This window comes from Ruditapes philippinarum, unplaced genomic scaffold (genome assembly GCF_026571515.1).
Source record: "Ruditapes philippinarum isolate M1 unplaced genomic scaffold, ASM2657151v2 ctg2590_1_1_1_1, whole genome shotgun sequence".
Taxonomy (NCBI): Eukaryota; Metazoa; Mollusca; class Bivalvia; order Venerida; family Veneridae; genus Ruditapes; species Ruditapes philippinarum.
Genome location: NW_026856388.1, coordinates 46602 through 67300, shown reverse-complemented (window position 1 = coordinate 67300; position 20699 = coordinate 46602). Strand labels below are relative to the sequence as shown.

General features: G+C 30.0%; 1 protein-coding gene across 2 annotated transcripts; it reads left to right on the top strand.

Annotated features, from left to right (window-relative positions):
• Window positions 1-1563: 1563 nt before the first annotated feature.
• LOC132746347 (uncharacterized) lies at window positions 1564-6856 on the top strand. Of its 2 annotated transcripts, none has more exons than XM_060735459.1 (6): window positions 1564-1647; window positions 2261-2323; window positions 3101-3231; window positions 4468-4635; window positions 5063-5109; window positions 6723-6856. In XM_060735459.1, the coding sequence occupies exons 2-6, from the start codon at window positions 2277-2279 to the stop codon at window positions 6768-6770; spliced, it is 441 nt and encodes a 146-aa protein (XP_060591442.1). In that variant the 5' UTR covers window positions 1564-1647; window positions 2261-2276; the 3' UTR covers window positions 6771-6856. The 2 variants fall into 2 exon arrangements, with proteins under 2 accessions (XP_060591442.1, XP_060591444.1); XM_060735461.1 differs by having other exon boundaries at window positions 1620-1705.
• The last annotated feature ends 13843 nt before the right edge of the window (window positions 6857-20699 follow it).

The following is a 20699-nucleotide window of genomic DNA, read 5'->3' as shown; positions in this document are numbered from 1 at the left end:
ACTTAAATGTGATGGAAGGATCAGAAAATATAGCAACAATTAAGAGATCTTCTGTTAATAAGTAAAGAAATCTGGATGAAGGATGATCCCTCGGAAGTATTAATCACAACAAAATAACTTGAAAATTGCAGACTGATTCCAATGAAAGTCTGACATAGATACACTAGGGCATGTAAAATGGGCAAACCATTAAACAAATGACAAACATCTTAGAACGGTTTTTAGTTAAAGATATACTATGGTCAATTCAGATATTAGAAAATGTTGATATTTCTTAAGAAGTCTCTTGGTAAACATTAATAAACGTACGAAGAAGATATGCTTAAAACAATATCGATATGTAGTTTCTTTAAAAAACTGAAATTATTTGAGGAAAATACCAACTTTGCTCAGAAATCGCAGCTTCCCATATTAAATAGTTTATTCATTTTTTGATCAAATGAAACGTATTCAGTTTTATAAAAATCACGATAGTAATTAAAGTATATAATAATTATTCTAAGTTTTGTCATGTAAACAAACAAACAAAAATACAAAGGTGATGGCCTTTAACAGAAAAAAGATAAGAGATTTGCAATCAGTTTTACTTTCTGATTGTGTCTTCACTGACCTGTCATGTTATCTGGTAGAATGAGAACAGATTGAAATTGCTATAAAGACTGTACGTGACTGTCTTCAATTATAAACAGAAATATGATATATATGTAGCATATAGAAGTTGAGTGTGCGTACAAGTAGATTATCAGTTATAAAGTCATTGGTCAGATTAAATGGTCCAGTTGAAGGCATACATAACTCTTATCGCCATTCGCCGACTCGTATAACCATTTTTGCTGCAGAGTATTGTTTCGAAAATGAAGCAGTTTTCAATAGTCATATTTAAGCACTTCAGAAATGTAAAATCAAATCAAATAGGAGCATGAAATGTCAAACAAGGCGATGATTCATAGTAGACGGAGAAATGTTTCTTACGCTTTGCAAAAGAATAATTCTTTGCCACTGAATGTTACATAATTTCGACTTGAAATCTGACGGCTTGCACGAGTCAACTTTTATTCCATTGTCTATAAAATTATAATTATTCCATTGTCTATAAAATTATAATAATGTATATAAATTTTGAAAAATCTAATATTGCAAAGATGAGGAGTATGCTAACCCTAAAAGCCTTACCGAATTTTCACTTATAAATTGTTCTCCGAAAATCAAATTTTGACAATTATTGGACATATGGTCAGTACAATGTATTTTAGTTTAAACATATTTTATTGCATCAAACTGTTAACAAACATTTTGTATCAATAGTGAGTATTATATCAAAAAGCAGATGGGTTGGGCAACAAGTTTTACAACATAAGATGATGCCCTTCTCAGTATTTAAGGGATAAGAATATTACTTATCAGCCATTTAAACTTATTTTTCAATGGATCATTATTAAAGTTATTAATGTATTACATCACAAAGTAAAGTCATACAGAATATACTAAATTTGTTGATAACGGGGTTAATGGAACTACTGTACAGAAGTTGAAGGTAATGTAAGCCATTATCTTTTGTCATGACATAAAATCGTGATTTTAAAGAGATTTTCGTCATTTCTTTTAAAGAAGTTCTCCTGTACAGGTTGTAAACTGTTCACACGTCGAGTAAGACACTTACATACGGAAACGTTAAAAGTGCCTCAAATAAGTGACATCTTGATCTGTAAGTCAACTGATTTTTATTCCATTTAATCAGATTTTTGAACAGAACTCAATTTGTTTTATTCAAATTTCTTTCTTGATATGCTTGAAGTTTTTGTTTAGGCGAAAGAGTACCTTTTCGTCTATTGTAAAATACGTGTCTTAAAACTTCAAACATTTTAAGAAAGTGACCAAGAGTGACTAAAATGGTCTAGTCTTTGTGAATAAAATGAATTGATTTGTGTTAAAACATTTGATCAAATAGAACAAAATTCAGTCGTCTTACACACCATGATCGCACTAAATGCCCTTAACGTTTTCGTACTAACTTTTAACGTATAAAATATTCAGATGCAAAATTGTTCAATATTACTTATACAAAAAGAAAGATAAATTTTGCTTTTGCAATATATAACTGTCACAAATAATTGAATAGTTAAATTCAATAATGCATTATCGGAAAACTTATAAAGAATAGAAAAATGGATAAATAAAAGATTGAAGCTAAATACGACTCACGGCTTAAATAAAAAATGGATTACATGAATAATGCAAATAAACATTTTCCTACTTGCAGACCCTGACTTTTAAAGATGAAGAGTTTAGCAATTCTTACAGTGTTGATCGGTTTCGCATATGGGTAAGTTTACATATATGTCAATCTCAATCGATCCATTGATAATCCTTTTCATAAATGCATAACAAACTTTAGGTAAAGACTGCATGAGTACATGGTGTCATTAAAATATTGGCAGATTTTTGGGAATAGAACTTAAACTTGGAAATGAATTTGACCCAGTATTAGGAAATCTAGCTCTCAAAGATAGCATCTGCATTTTTTTATTTTCAAATAACACATATTCTGTAAGAATTTCTTTGGTTTCAAAACATTTCTGCAATATAAATATATTACAAAAAGAAGCGCATAGTCACAATTTTGAGCCCAATCTCATGAATGTTTCAATAAGTGTTTGTTTGCATAATGAGAATCGTTTGGTGATAAGATTTTGTGAAAACTTTGTATTTGGAGTCCGATTTGATACATTTTCTTCATCCGCATAGCCTATTTTGTGGCTTACCAAAAACCAACAAAGCCCGGAGGGTAGAATTACATGTCGAGTTTCTTTAAAAAGTCTATAATTTTTATTAAATGATTCAAAAAGTAGAAAACTTACCATGTGATATACCTATTTTCTTATTGACAGTTATATTGAGTTAAAGCGCACATCTGGAACAGCGAAAATTTACACATATTTAACCGATGCTAAATTTGGAGATCTATATGTGGTTCAATCCCCATAATAGTATATCCTTTTATTAAATTCAAAATTTAACTAATTTTTGTAAAATATTTTACACATTACTGGTTTTAGGCTGAATCATGTTTGGAAGTACGCTACTTATTTTGTCATTGCAGAGCCAACCATATGTGCTGGTCTGTGGATCGAATTTCAGACGAGCTTGTAAAACTTGCCGACGTAAACAAAGATGGTATCGTTCAACAAAGTGAATTAACTGACGAACTTCTCAATGATTGGAATTTGTCTAGTATGTAAAGCATTAATGATGCTCTCCCCGTGAACATTTGTAAATTGTTTGTGTATACAATTATCACCTATAAACTTCGTTTCAAGTTCTCTTTGGGAATCTCTCTACTTTTTGCTAGTATAATTTCACACCTTTAAGTTTGAAATGCTTTTAGTAACTTAAACTGCTAAAAACTTTGTGTCTTAATACCTCTGAATGATTTTCTCTAGTTTTTACCATTAGTTTTGACACTTTTAGAGTGCTTTTTTGTATAATCATTTACAACAGGTGCAAAGTGAAATAAGTGTTACAATTTAAATAATCATCAAGTGTTGGAATTAAAACAAGTTTGCATGTTTCACCAAGAAAGATTTTTCATTGTTCTAGATAATGTTCCCTTTTCATAATTTCAAACAAGAGGAAAAATAGAGTAATTTAGGCATACAGTAATACAGCCAAAGATAATTTGTCATCATTGTCTACTTCATAATGTCACATAATTCAATTTCTGTTTTTAATGCTGTTTTCATTGTGCTTTTTTTTCTTTTTATTGTTGTTGTTTTCTTTTGTTGGGTTTAAAGTCACAAAATATTGTAACTTTCAAGCTGCCCTCAATAAAAGCGATAACTTTGAAATCACACCATTATTTTTTGGTACTAGTAAGAATAATTCAACATCTCATAATGGGGGTGGTGCACATGAGCAATATCATTGTTAAGTGAATCAAAGATAGAAGTTGAATTATATGTTAATCTTTTTCTTTCATCTTATAAACATTTATAGTTATTATGTGTTTTACGTACCACATTTTGTTAAAACTTTTAAGACATGAAAAACAAGAATATGATTCAGTTTGAATAATTGTTCATAACATATAATCATGAAAGAAACGAATTCGTACAATTGTTCACATTTCATAGCATTGTTCACAAGTTAAAGTTTTATATAGCGCACATTCCTTCCAAGAACTTTGATTTATAGTCAGAAATAAAAAACAAACATTATATACGAATACGTTTAATTTACATGATAAAAGTTCAGCATAAGTTTGGAATATAACTCGATTGCTTATTTTTGTAGATCAATGCACAGTTATGCTTAACGTGATTTTTTTGCACCAACCTATTGTTTCCAATATGCTTACTCGATCAAAGCTGCAAATTGTATTAAGAATATTAATACTGTTTCAATCAAGCCTGGAGTTCGTGCACATATGTAATAGGTAACAGTACTAATATAGTTTTTTATGTTTTTTAGATGGAACATGTTTGTCCTATCATGATTTTACTAAGAACTGGGCATTAACTTTTCACGACCACCATGACACTTCACATGCCTTCTTTAATAACCTCGACCTTGATAATGACAAGCAACTGTGCTTTTCTGATGTTGCGGTACAAATTGCTAAGTACGATCAAAACCCAAGTAAGTGAAAATAATTATTGTAAAACATATTAAGTAGATGTAAAATTTCTTGATGGTTAACGATCTCATCCCAATATGTTCGTTTTACAACTGAACACAATAAAAAGTGAAACATACATGAAAATAAAAGTTCTTTTCAAGATCAAGGTATATGTTTGTTCTTGTTATTTTCCTTTTTTTAGACCATAAGTATGAATTATTAAGATGTCTGGCAGTTTCATTTTAGCAAGGAACACTCATTTGCCTTTGCCTTTTTACAAGTAAATCGTACCAAAATCCTCTAGAAAACACATGTATGAGTATTAACCGACACAAAAGTAATAAGAAAGATTATTATTATTATTATTTTTATTATTATTATTATTATTATTATTATTATTATAATCATGATTTTTATTATCATTATTATTATTATTACCTCTTCTAGCTGATGGACAAATACAACCCGCAGAAATGAATGCATTCATGCACGCTGTAAGTCATCGTTGACTGTTTTCTTTTAATCTATTACTTTTTTCTAACAATCGTTGAATGAATTTCTTTTAATATCGTCTTTAATCTAAATAAAACACGCTGTGTAATGTTCAGTGGCAATATCTTCACTGTGAATAGCATTGATACAAAAACGAACCTCTAGATAATAAATTAAAAAGAGATGATAAAAGACACAAAATATTTTCATACTATGTTTGGAGGTTTGTATATACCATGAAAATGTCTAAATTATTGAGCGTCTTAAGTAGAAATTACGGACAATAATATTATAGTTTTCATGGATCTTTATTTTGATGCTAAGTTTAGAATTATTAGGTCTTGGATATTCTACTATAATTAACACAATATAGCATTCATGCAAACAAATCCATAATTAAATAATACTTAAAAACACTAACTTATCGATATATATGAAGAAACAAACAAGAAAAAGAAAATTTCTGAAACGAATAAGTTAACATAAAGGATCAAAATCTCGTTATCATTTACGAATGCAAGTAAGAAAAGAGGATATTGAATAAGTGTAGATTTAATACTTGATACATTGACAGATTTGAAAAAAAAATATGGTGCACATCTGTCACGAATTTAATTAATTTAGTATTGATACGGATACAATGTTCTTTCTATCACATAACAGAGTCATATTGCATTGACGCGCATATAGTGTAACGCTAACATACTTTAACGCTATGTTTATATAAAACGAAAATGACGTCGCGTCAAAAGTGTTATTTCATTATTAATATCGTTTCCATTAAATGGCTTCATTATAAATGGTGCAACTATATATTTATAGTGTACATAAGCTTTATTTAACACATGCGCTGAGGTTTTTATGTGATAAAATCACGAATGTTGCAATGAAATATAAATGGGGTCATCTGTGCATGCAATTTATAATATAATGAAAACAAGAAGAAAAACAAAAAGTATCTTTAAAAAAATGAAACTTGGCCGAAGTAATATCGGTTAGCATGCAAAATTATATTATTTCAAAGTTTTCAATACAAAAATAAATGTTAGCAGTGCTTGCATAACTATGACATAATAATTATTTCTAGTAGCTAATTAAAAAAATATTGAAATTAAACTATAGCATATTTATATTGATGAATTTTCAATTTAGGTCAACCTCTATTTTAGGTGTCTCTTTACCTTTCTTACGTTTGACTTTATAAATTTTGTATCATATACAAATTAACCAAAACGTTAAAGAACAAGCTTCATTCTTGTACATTTTGTTTTAGAACAAACCTTTACATTTTGTTTTATAGTGGCAAAAACTATCCCTTATATTTTATTTCCCTAAAATCTTATTCTAGAATGGAAAGAAGTACCCTTTACCTATTATTTTAGAAAATGGTTAGAACTGTATTTTACATTTTATTTAAGAATGACTAGTGAGATTTAACGATATTAGTTTGCATGTCTGATTGACCAATGAAAGTTCTTTTTGTATTCAGCCCTTCCCTGTTAATTTTACAGGCAGTCAAACTGATAACAGACGAACTTCGTCCGAATAAATATTATTTAAGATCATCTCTTGTTGACAATTATTTTGCTATAACTGTTTGTTTTCTTTTAAACAGGTTCATCCAGACTCTCATAAAAATGGCGGACATGGTCATGGTTGCTAGATGATTTAATATGAAAACATTGCACAGCGTTGACAGCATAAGCAAATGATGTCATATATTTGTTAAATAAATTATTATAAGCAAACTAGAAGATTTGTATATTTCTTAAGATCTATCATTATAACATTAAAGTGCACGTTGCATTATTACAACATATAAATTTGAATGAAAAAGGCTGTTTAGTAGGATTCAGCTTCGGACCATCATATCTTAAATAAATGTCGTAAAATCGAGTTTTGGGGTGAAAACCTTTAATCCGCTTCACCTAAAGAGAACATTGGGACTTTGGACCTCAAATTTGACAATACATCTGTTGAGTTCTGTTCGGAATTCTTCCTCTTTGAAGAAAATTTATCAGTATGTTTACTACATGTACTTAGTTAACAAATGACACCGAATTTCGTGAATACCATTTAGAACATATTTAAATAGTTCGTATTAAACGTTCACAAAAATACTTTAAGCGGCCTGCTCTTGGACGCAATACAACCCATATTTATTATTTCCATACACTGCATAAACAAAATACATTAGTGGTTTGTCTTTGTGAACAAAATGTCATGCCATTCAAAGCTTTTGTTCAGTAGATATACACATTCAAATTCGCAGTATTTATATCATTTGTAAAGTGTAAATATTTAAATTGATAAACATATTCATTAGAAAATTTCAAAACATTGGAATGGAATCAAGTCAGAATGATACTTATAAATTGTTTTACCCAATAATAGGACACATACAATTATGTCATTGCAGTTTAACTGTTCTAAATAATATAAAGAATACAGAAAACCAGAATATGAAATCACTATACAAGTTAATAATCATTATGATCCCAGCAATAAAATGACTACAATGTTACAGGCCCATTATGCCTTAGAAATGCTTTTATTTTTATTTCTCAAAAAGTCTTTTAATTTTGATTTATATATTTTCCTGATTCATCTTTTACTCCTGTTGCCTTTGACGAATAGAACAGTTATAGTGATTTGATATTATGTATTGAAGTCAAATTACTACTTTGTTTACATTTTTCTAATTTTATGACGGATAATTTCACTTAATCGCTACTTCGTTCAGGCATGCTCTAATACTGATATTTGAATATAATAAAACTCATGTTTGTCCTTTCTAACGGATTATATATTTATTGGCTTATTAGGTACAATATGCCTCAAACAAGGTTAACAACAAAAATGATACAATCTTGCGCAAAAGTCTTCGTCTCTCCGATTAAAATAATACAGTAAGTGGCATTATGGTGCCATTGATTTACACTAAAGGCGGATATATTGGTAGTTTATGTAAGAATTATGACAGTTCATATACTGTAAGGTACATGATGTGAGAAGTTTTATTTCTGGCTTATGCTCTTCTTTTATTGACTCAATAAAATAATCAAAAAGAAAGAAGTTATGTTCTACTTTATAGTCTCTAAGGTAGACACGCTGTCCATTGAATCAAATAAATTAGACGATATCATAATAAAAAGGCTCAGAGAGTAAAAATCAAGTTGATAGTTACAGACATACTATAATAAAACATACAATATATCCGGCCTAATGTAACTACAAAGTTATCTTGAAAACAGTAAGAAATACGTTAATGCAAATATGGTATTATAAGTAGTACACATTGTCGATATCGCCTCATTGAAATGAATTATGACTAAGGACGTTAGAACCAAAAATTTAAGTAAGAATATGTTGTACACATATATTCTAATAATTTAACCCAATAGTAAAGTACCTTAATATTTTACCTATTCCTCGAAACAAAAATACAGTAAGTCATGTTATTCAATACTCAAATTCACTTTCACTTAGACGGTAAGTCATGTTACCAATGCTCAAATTCACTTTCACCTTTTTTCTTCACTTTTTTCACTTTCACTTTCCATTGATCAAACATGACAGTCTTTACATGTTAAGTTGTATTATATTTCTCTTTTAAGATTCCTCATTATATAAAATGCAATATCTTTGATAAGAGATTATTATTAGTCTCATTTTCTGTTATCCTCCAAAGAATATCAGTTCTATTGAATGAATAAGGAGAGAATTGCATGGGTAATGCAGGGGATGCTGCTTCGCACATTTGGCTAAAGAAATTTCTTCACAGACAAATCGTTGGGCACTTTGCTCTCATCGCTGATTGAAAAATCATGTGGCAAAAGTTGTTGGTGACTTTCAGAGAATTTCTGGCAGAGATATGACCAAAACTATCTTAAACACGGCGTAAATACACTGACAAACAAAACAGACATACTAAAACTTATAAAACTCCTCAGTATTGATATAGTATTGATATGTTCTTTAATGTATTGAAATGTTGTAAATTATATTGATATGTTACCTGCTTTTTGAATTTTTCTTTTGGTAGCTTGCTTTTGATTTGCGGGCTTCATAACTTTCAAAATTACAATTTTGTTTAGTTTCTGGCATTATTTTCTTATTTACCTGAGCGCATTTTTATTTTCGTTATAACTCCCTTCTCCAATAGGGTTAGGAAATTGTGCAAAATCAAACTCTGCCTTGCATGCATATTAAATTTTGTCTTTCCTTCAGTCATGAATGAAAGTGTCATTTTGGAAAAATAAAATGATTTTAAAATAACATGCATTTACCATTAATATTTTAATTTAGGTTTAAAATCATCTAAATGGCCTATTGTATATAGAAAACACGAACACTGCAACCAACAAGAAAGGACATCATTCAAAGAACGCATCCCCCAGCACAGTACCACCGGAAAAGTGCCCAGCAGGTCGCCAATTAGGACAGGGAGGGACACGGGCAAGAAATGGAAGCCATTTTTGCAATGTTGAACAGAGTCATATGATTGCCTATCGCATTTGATTGCAAATTGAAGTGATGGAAATCGTTTCCGAGTATATAATTAGAAAATCTCGATATAAACTGCTCTGTATAGCCTTTGTTATACAACAATTGTATGCATATGCATAGCAAATGACATATAAAGTATAATAGCACTGTTATATTTGGGAAAAGTCTATTTTGATAAATAATATATTTGATTCATGAGCCGCGAGGTAGTTAAAATGAATGGTTACCGATTTCTATCCGCCTGGCGCCTGGTATAGTGGTAGGAGATGGGAGGTACATGGTATGCAATTATAAGGTGTCTCATAAGTCAGAAATGGCTGGCCCTTTCAGTAGAGGTGACACTATATTAAACAAGACCTTTACCTTTTATAATTGAGAAAACAGTATTTTAGAATGTTTAAAGCCATATATCTGCTGCCGGTAGTTTACAGAATTAATGTTTGAATTTTGAAGAAAAAAACAATATTTGAAAGAAAAAGGTTTTTATAGGTCCTTGAGCGAGAATGGTACATGCTCGAAATCGATCATCGTTATGCGGCTTAAACTGGACTTAAAATAGCAGAATAATATTTTGTTCCGAAACATTTGATTCTGTTTTAGGACATTATTCATGTGTGGAATAACAAATTTAATGGTACAACTCGTTCGAGAAGTGACCTTAATTCTTGTATGGAAACAACACAATTTCACCTTCTATTGTAGGAGCAGTAGTCCAGTGGTAGGACGCGCGCTTAGGGATCGAGAGGTCCCGGGTTCGAACCCCACCGGATGCACTGCTCATTTCCTTGAGCAAGAAATTTACCTGCGATTGCTTCACTTCACCAAGGTGTAAATGGGTACCTGCGAGGGTGGTAAAATTCCGTTGCGCCAAAGTGTCGGCTGCACTAAGCGGAGTTAAAAGACTCCCCAGGGAGATTGATAGATAGATACCAGTAGCCCGATGACCAGGGGTAATAGCTGTAAAGTCGGTGAACGCGCGTAAGCATAAAACATAGACTATAAAATGCAATTACTTTATTAATTTATCAAAGATATTTCATAAGATATATTAGCTTTTTACAATTTTAAACACAATCTTGATGTGCATAAACAAACACATTTGGGGAACAAAATATAACATAGTCTGATGTTATTATCATGTTAATAATTAATACTGCAAGTTATCGCAATACATTAATGCAGAAAATACCTTCGGATTAAGGTACATGCCTTTTAAACAAAGGTTCAAATATATCAATCGTGTAACATAAGCAATCATGGAAAGTCTTAGTGCATATGTATATAAAGATAATATGTGTGTGTGCGTGCGCGCGCGTGCGTGTGTGTGTGTGTTCTCAAGTTTATTTAGATATTCAACTTATATAAATGTTTAACTCAATAGTTCCCCTGAATAAATGAATTAACTTCAGAGAGAAGTATTTCTTTCTCGTTTCTTGCAAATATTTGCATGAATTACATTAAATTGCATGTTATTTTTATGAAGACATTTTTCAACAAAGAATGTAAACACACCTTTTTAAAAATGTAGCATTTCAACACTCCTAAAAACGCTTAGAATTAATTCAAACTAATGGAACCTCAAATTTAATTTTGAAGAAATATCCGATGTCATTTAGATTTTAGTTGTTGCTTTCTTTGAATTGAAAGAAGTTTCCTCTTCTTTCATTTCCCGTCTTGTTAAAATAAATCATTTTTAATTGACATGTTTGAAATACTCTCTGAAATCATATTCATATTTAAAACACATAAAATAGTATTTTGTTGGCTCACAGTGGAACATAATAAATCACATTTAGATGACATTTACCAAAAAAAGAAAAGAAACACACAAAAAAGAATGAAAGATGAGGAGAAATTAAAAGGCAAATTGAATTATTTTTGCAGTAACTGTGTTAGTTTTGATTGTATTTTAGTATTGCAATAACCTGAACGTGAACAATGCTATCTTATGGTTAGCAATTTGACCTAGAAAAATAAGCATCTTAAAATTATGCATTTTATTAAAAGCATACTCGACGAATTACTTCCCTTAAAACATTTAGACTAAGTATATATTATATCAATATTTATTTTCCCTTAACATAGTTTTATTAGATATAATAATTCAAAATTGATGAATTGCATTGGTCAATTACAGAGCATTATTAGTGAAGGGTGTATCTTAAATAAATGATGATACTGTTTTTAGTTTATACCAGTTCGTTTAGTTCGATTGTGTTGGAAGCTATAAGCTTCTTATGATACTCTGGAATCCGTTCCTGGAGCCAGTAGTAGCAATGAATGTAACGTTTCTTGCTCAATGGAACAACGGCTTGCCCCTGACAGGGTTTGAACCCACGTGGTCAGCAATACTTAGATCACTAATTCGACGCGTTAACCACTCGGCCACACTGCCACTATTTTGTCAACCGTTTAATATCCTTTTCATTCACGTGTCAGTTTAGAAATGGTAAATGCATTGAAAGTAAGTGATGTATTAAAATAATACATTGTAATAAAAAGATAATTAACTGGCAAAATAAGACAAAAATGTGGTTAGTGTTTACCTGAATATATTGGTTTGTTATACTTTCATGTGATTGAAGACTTTATTATAGTATACAGTATATTTTAATGAACAAATATCTTTAAATTGAACAACCATGATTATCTATAATATTTTATCTTTAACTAACTTGTGGAAATTATAAGGCTTTTGATTTTATTTTCATTTGAACTGAAGCTGTACTTTCTGGCCAACAAATCATGATACTATAAAAGAACATCAGGTCAACACCAGCTTAAATAGTACATGTAGTATGAAAGTATTTCATGGATTTTTAACAATTTATAAATGAATTTCGAGTAAGAATTTGCCTGTTTCTTGTTTGTACTTATAGTCACTGATTCCAGATTGACAGTGACAGTATGAAGGTATTGCCAACGAATCCAATTTTGATACCAAAGGACAATGATATTTTTCAAAATTGTAAAATTAATATGCAAGATTTCTTGAAAGTGTTTGCATGAGAAAAAAATATTTAAACTCTAACCGTGCATTGTACTCAAAATATTTATTACCTAACTTAGCACTTCAGATTCCGTTATGTTAATGCTGATGCTGTCTTTTTAAGGAATAAATGACAACAATGAAAAAACGTTGTACATTGACGTGAAGCATCCTTATTACAAACTACAGAGATTGATTCAAACTAACATTATAAGTTATAAATTATCATGAGTAAGATATATTTTTGTAAACGAGTTAGTTCAAATTCGTCTTATTTATTTTGTGCTGATAACTGTTGATTTATTGCCAAGTCTTATTATATGGAACTTCATTTATAAAAGTTCTCTTTATCAATCAGACGTTAAATCAATATTCAAATGAAAGGCTCTTAAGTTAACTAGACAAAAGCGTACTTATTCGTAAATTTTAATTTAACAAGAATATACATTTTTAAAAATATTAAGCTCGATTAATATAATCGATTCGTTCTAAAGATAAAATCTAGTTGACTCAATAGAGCTCAAAAGGGTTCACTCTATAATGACTGTGAAGAAAGATCATGTCAAAGTTCTTTGCAAACACGCTATAGTGCAGTGCAAATTTATCAAAGCAACCAATATTAATATCAAATCTAAGGTTGGGTGAAATGACATAGAATCCTATTATACAAATTTCATAAGTCGGCTTTGTTGCTATGTTTACTGTTTGATTATTGTTGTTTTACAGTCATGAAAGTTTTATTTAAGGTCACACATACAACTTCTGCAGGTTTAATACAATAAAAAACATAGCATTATGTAAAGTAACAGAGTAATGAGGGTCAGTTCACCTAATAAAAGGACATAATTTTATAGCTTATTATTAAGAATAATGTCAGAAATGATAAAACTTCTTAATACCGATTCGAACACAAACATTAAAGATTAGTGTAGGAAAAAATGCCATATGCACTCTCATATGTTCATACTTTTTTGAATCAAGAATGTAAATATTTGATTTTTTTCACGAAATGGGCATTCGTTTATGTTTTTAGACATTACTACCGAATTTTTGTACAATGTATATGTAATAGTAATGCTTTAAACAGTTATAATAAGATATAAGGGAAAGAGGTCTATGAGATATTAGGGATAACGCCTATAAACGAAATACTTTATTATATAATTTATAAATAGCTTTTTACTTTTTATTGGCTCAGAGGTACACAAAATACTATACTCAACATGCTGACTCTTTTAATGGGACTAAAATTATGTATTAGCAAGCAGATGCTATACATCAAATCAACAACAGGGGTGTCCTTTCTTTGTTGTTCAAGTATCTCCATTTATCACAGGAACCGTTGGTTCGGGCAATTTGCTTACGCTTCATCATTTGACTCCAGACATAGTTATTCCAGGTAACGGAATCAATAGCGTATTGGAATGGCGGCGTGGTCGAGTGGTTAACGCGTCGGACTAGTAATCTAAGGATTTCTTACCGCGCTGGTCAAACCCTGTCAAGATAAGCCTTGTTTCCTTGGGCAAGAAACTTTACATTTATTGCTAAGTACTTGTTGGTTCCAGGGACGGATTCGAGAGTGTTTCAATAAGCTTATAGCTTCTAACACAATCGAGCTAAAATATTTTTTTTAGCTTAATAGCGTATTGGAATCATATCATTTGATATGATTGTCTATAAATTAATCTTAAAAAAGAGCTAGACTTCACATTATCGCAAAATCAGAATAATATCAGCACTTTTTTAGAATCTTCACACAAAGCAACACAGCAGAGACATTATGTTAAGCATGAAAGTATAAAAACATGTTCAATTTTAAGACACAAATTCATATTTGCATGTCGGTTGTTTTGACTTGCAAATTAGTTTATCCCTTGAAATTTTACCATAAAGGTTGCGTGTGCGTCTAATGAACTATAATGCCTATGACGACATGAATGTTAATATAATTGATGATTTCAGCTAAACATATTTATTATTTTAAATATAAACAACACTTACAGCATTACTATGCTTAATCGTTCCTTATTTTATACTGTTTAAACAAACACATGTTATTACACATGTATGCATCTTATATATGTGTATTGCTCATTTTTATGTGCATTTTATATATTTGAACCTATGATGTTAGGGGGTCAAATGGTCATTCTCCGGAAAAATGTATTTACTTCAAAGAATAGCAACAGATACCTTTTACGTATACGTTTTACGCAATATTCATATTTCAATAAAATGGACTCCACTCAGGGGTCTTTGACATTGTGGGACTGGAAATATATATTTTTTTCAAAATTAATGTTTCATTTTATGTCGGTCTTGACCGATAACTTGTGTGCATTCTTTCAGATCATTTACTTCCTTAGATTTTCAAGAATAATATTCTGATTGTACAAAATGATCAAACAAATGAAAAGCGTTGATCTTCTTGTCACACAATCCAAGCTAAAAATAACACAAGCATACGATCTTCAATTTAAGTGTTGCTGTATTTCTCAATAATCTGTTTTTCAAATTTTAAGTTTTTAGGCGTTTTGACCTCAGTTGCGTTTCTTTAATTATAAGATTTAATTGCATGCGATCCAATATATATGTATTTTGATAGACAGAGCGCACCAGTCATGTATGATTGCATTCTAAATCAACTTTTTTAAATTTTTAAATAAGACATATTTTTGTTGTGTCTTTTATTTCTTATGTTGTGATGATTAATCATTTAAACCAACATCCTTGGATAAACATTTTCAAAATTAATATTATTAAATGTTCTTTGTACAAATTGCACTTTTATTGGACAAAATAAATCACACAAAGATTGGATTGTTTTGAAAGACACAATCGTTTAAATTGAAACAAAATGACTTTGCTGCTGTGGCTTATTTCAGGTACAGAACACAAATTACCGATTTTTGTTTTCAATAAAAATATCATGTTACAGAATAGCCATAATAATGAAAAAACATACATATACAGTACAGTTTACCAAATATTAACAAAGCAATAATCATGTAAGTAATAATATTCTGAAAATCATGCGACCAATAACGTTCTATGCAAGCAAGCTAAAGTGAGGTGCAGAATTCATGAAGCAACAAACATTATTACCAAATGTAAGGTTTGATGAAATGAAAGAAAATGCTTATAACCAGAGCTGCATTACTGGTACTGGTACTGCAGCGATTTTGTAGTACCGGTACTGATACTGAATTACTCTTACAAAATTTTGCTACTACTGGTACTGGTACTGCATTACTGTCCTAAAAAGTGGTACTGCTACTGCATTACCCAGTACTTTGGGTTTTGATAAAAATTAAAAATAGCATCAATTTTTCTCATAAAATAAAGCTGTAAATTACATTAACTATATTTTATTTTTGTGAAAAAGTAAGTTATCAAATCTAAAGATAATTTGCTGCAATATTCTTTCAAATGTTAACATAGTATTTATCATAAAAAGCACCAAAGACTAAGTAAAAATTAAATTAAGATAAACAGACTCAATAACTCTTTACCCTAAAATATCCTTATTAAAATCTTTTATTACTTTGTATTTACTAGTAAAAGAGCAAAATAAACACTAATTAATTTCTTTTTTTCTAATTAATCCCATTTCAAGTGAAAAAGTGATATTGTTAGCACCATAAAAAGTTGTTATTTACTTTGGTATAAATTGAACAGAGGTGTGAAGGTGTGAAAGGCAACAAAAGACTGTTGTGTTTTAAATGAAAGATGTTTGCATTGTATTTATACACCTGACTGGTTACTAAACAATTAGATATGACATGAATATATGTTGTAAATATTGTTTGTAAAAAGTATGTTAAAACTATAAAGTTGTAAATATGTTATGTTAACTTTAAAGTAAATTATGATTTTATTTCTTTGCTGAATAATATTTGCAATTATTTGTTTGACACTGTATTTATTCAAACTTTGATGAATATATAAAAGTAATGGTACTGATACTTAATTACTTCACCAAAAAAGTACTGGTACTGCAGTACCGAGCTAAAATCTAGTACTGGTACTGGTAATGGTACTGCATAATTTGCCAAGTACTGGTACTGGTACTTAAGTACTAAACCCTTAGTACTGATGCAGCTCTGCTTATAACCAATTTCAAAAGTTGGCTTTACTTCTTTTATATTTATTGTTCTATAATGATTTTTGTTTTCTTTTATGAATGTTTGATCAAAGGTGAAATCTACAGCAACTGTAGGTTTCAAGGAAGTTACGTTGAGATAAAAAAATGAATCTTCAAGGACGCCAAAAACAGTAAAATTTATAAAAGTTAACCCAGGCTCGTATGAATTTAACTGTTCAAATGCGGTCCTAGACAGTTACAGTCTAAACTCCTAGCACCGGCTTAAACGGAAGTCAACATTTAACATGAAATAGTAACTTAAACAAATCAGAATCATCACCAGATGTGTAAAACTATCGTAAAAAATATCATCATAATCAAACCACCACACTATTAACAGAATAATGCACTTTTAGATCAGAACGTTAGAGCAATTGTAAATGCATGGAAATGCTTCATAAAGAATATACTAAAGCTCGCGAATCAAGTTTCAGAAAAGCCTGTTGGCGTTTAATGTCAATTTCAGGCGCCGTAAAGCCGCAATACTTTACTCATAATGCCCAAATAATAGAGCTGACCATTTTATTTTTGGGAGGATAACATAAAAATGTCAGGATCGCTGTCTATATTCTCTTGTTTGTTAAAATAATTTTGTTTCAGAACTAATTCTAATGTATGGAATGATGATTCTTTCACACAATCTGCAATGTATGTTTCAAAATAATGTAGGCATGTATTTTATCAAGCACTATCTCGCTCTTTAGTAAATGAAATTTCGTTGTTCAAATTTAAATGAGATATTGTCTTGGCACAGTAAAAGTAAAAAAAAAGATGTAAAAATAGAAGCAAAACTTTATTATGTAACATCCTATAAAACTCAAAATTCATTGAAATTATAACAACATTTAACAAGTATGACAATCGATTATTTTACTATTATAATATGCTTATGCTTCAATAATATTGAATTAGTTATGAGAAAGTATGCAAATTTGTCGCACACGAAGGCGCTTTAAAAAACTAGTCTCATTAAAATTAAGTTGATTGAAAACGGACCTTCAACATACCCTATAATGCAATAATTAATTGATTCCTTCTCCAAGAGCAAGTTATATGTTTTGCGGGTGATATTCCAGAAATAGTTATTTCTCAGCATGCCATTACATTTTATGACAAATGTTGAATATTTAGTATTCTCCTGGAAACATCATTTTATGATCATACTAATTATCCATGCAATGTCAAAGATCAATTTGCATTTTAAAGTTATGATGCAATTTAATGGCATGGATAATGAAAATAACAGCTAATCATTATCATAATTTATATAATAAATGTAATATTTATGTAAGGATATGTGTATATACTTCATAATTAATCATTAACCTGAAAAACTCATACTAAACAATCTTGTCCACCTACCTTTGTTAGAAACTGCTCATAATCAATTTCGTGGAAAATAAGATGAATATTTGAAGTGAGTCAGCAGCTGGACCTAGCTCTATATTGGTGGCAAAGGCTAGTCACTTTCTGTTTGGGTTAGATGCTATTTCGTATTGGTTAACGTAGCTCTATACTTGTGGCAAATGCTAATCGTTTTCAGTATGGGTCAAACTGCTATGATGTGCTGGTTGACGTAGCTCTATACTAGTGAAAAAGTCGAATAAACCTCGGTTTAAACAGCATAAATGTTAACTAACCTTTTACTAAGTGTTAATATATTCAAGCTTTCAAGTAGAATATACATTACCTAGCAACTTGATTATCTGTGGTTGCTTTCTATCATTTTTAGAAATTAATCTGTACACATGACTCGCTTCTATGAAATATTTGATGGGGATGTTTTCACCTAACAAGACATTTTAGGTACATGTTATTGTATGATAAAAAAACGTGTGATATTTGGAGAAGAAATTACCCCTGGCATTAGAATCGTAACGGTCCGATCACAAAAGCGGGGGATTTTTTATCCTCTGCTAATTGTGTAAGCTTGTCAAATATGGGATATGTGACGTTTTAATATCATCTGCTAATCTAATAATAATAGTGACGGATATGACAAATGATGATACGGAGGGAAATAAGTGTCTTGATAAATAATGATAAAGGACAATATTTTAGTTGAAATAATTACAAATATGAGAGAGCCGTGTCAAATTATTATCGTTCCTCGGGAGCTTAACACACAAATTCAATTGCTAATAAAAGAACGTTTATTACATGCACTTCAGTACAGCTAGTAAAAAGAAAATAAATTAAAGACTATGTCCATAGCTCTTCTGTCTTTATGTCTATAGCAGTGTATTTAAACCTCCTTTATATTTATTTCACGACTATTTTTATATCTCGTTTAGCTTTATTTATGATTATTAGTACGTTTGAATGTCATTATAATGCCAGTGTTTTTAACAAAGCAGGATGATGAACGAAATTTAGAACGTTGGACATTATTCCATTTTTAGTGATACCTTTAAATTACAAATAAGAAAACAGTCTAGTAAATGAAGCGTTTAATAACACATCATATTAATTTTTTTAAAATATATATTCTTTAAACTGACTTTTTAAATTAAACAAAGCTGTTAAATTTACAACAGTTTACTTTGTACTAGAATAGTTTGTGTGATAAGTACAATTACAGGGAACTATCAATGTTTTTTTCTCGAGCGAAAACAATAAGAACCAATGTGAAATGAACGTTAGGCATACGTGTACCTGATGATTATTTTGTAATGAAACCATAACAAAGTCATGACCGATCGTAGAACACAATAAATCATCCAATATGTAATAATTTCAACAATCAATTGTGTTATACCAATTTTCTACAAATAGTTTGGTTATGAAAACTGATATTATATGACTTAAACATTTGTTTACATAAACATGTTTTAAGTTATTGAACATTAATTAAATTTATTTATTAAATATTGTTGGATATTATTAAGCACTGCCGGGTTTTTGTGAATCCTTTTAAGATTAGATAAGTGTTTGTTTAATTATGATACAGATGTATTATGTTGTTAATGTTACAATGTACCGAAAGGGAGTTCTAGGGGAGTTTTAAGTAAATCTTGTATCTTTGATTTATTAATGGAAGATATGATACATTTTCAAAGCGTTTATGGTGAAAATTGTAATTTTATTATCACTGGCGATTTAAATAGCAGAGTCGGAAATTTACATGACTTTGTAGAAAATGAATATCTTTTTAATCTTAATCTCATGCCAGAAGATTATTCAGAAGATTTAGTTTTACCTAGGGTATTTCAAGATCAAATTATAAACGAAAACGGGCGACTTTTAATAGATTTTTGTAAAATGACTGGATTGAGAATAATGAACGGAAGGGTTGGTAAGGACAAACACATAGGGAAATATACATGTATTAAGGAATCTGGCAGTAGTACAGTAGATTATGTTCTTTGTTTTCCAAGATTAATACCATTTTTTAATTCATTCGAGGAGGAGCCGAACATTATGTCCGATCACTGTATGATAAATTTTTCAATCAAACGTGCTGCCCTAAACGAAGAAAGCAATTACACAAACTTAGATGATCAAAACTGTGAATATGCAGATAACTCATACAAATGGAATAATGACAAGAAATTTGAATTTTTAGAATCTTTGAACGTTTTGGCACCATTAAAACTTGATGCATTAATCGAAAATTTGGAATTAGTATCGGAAAATCAAGATATAGATCAAAATTTACAAGAATTTAATGAGTTTTTGTCCAGTGTATGTGACCCAATCTTCAGAAAAAAGGCAAATAACCCGGAAAAAAACGAAACAAAGAAATAATTGGTACGATAATTACTGTAAGGGGAAACAAAAAGAATTTTATAGAAACTTGAATATTTATAGAGCAGATAAAACTACAGAAAATAGAATAAATATGGTAAAATCTAGAACGGAGTATAAAACATTAATTAGAAATAAAAAGCTTAATCACGATATTCAGGAAACCGAAAAATTAGAAAAATTCCGTTATAAAAATGCAAAAG

What these genes read in the sequence shown, in the direction of transcription:
- LOC132746347 (XM_060735459.1), top strand. Translation starts at nt 2,277, where the DNA reads ATGAAGAGTTTAGCAATTCTTACAGTGTTGATCGGTTTCGCATATGG. An exon ending in TTGATCGGTTTCGCATATGG is followed by an intron (nt 2,324 to 3,100) that starts GTAAGTTTACAT and finishes TTGTCATTGCAG; the next exon opens with AGCCAACCATATGTGCTGGT. An exon ending in CAATGATTGGAATTTGTCTA is followed by an intron (nt 3,232 to 4,467) that starts GTATGTAAAGCA and finishes TATGTTTTTTAG; the next exon opens with ATGGAACATGTTTGTCCTAT.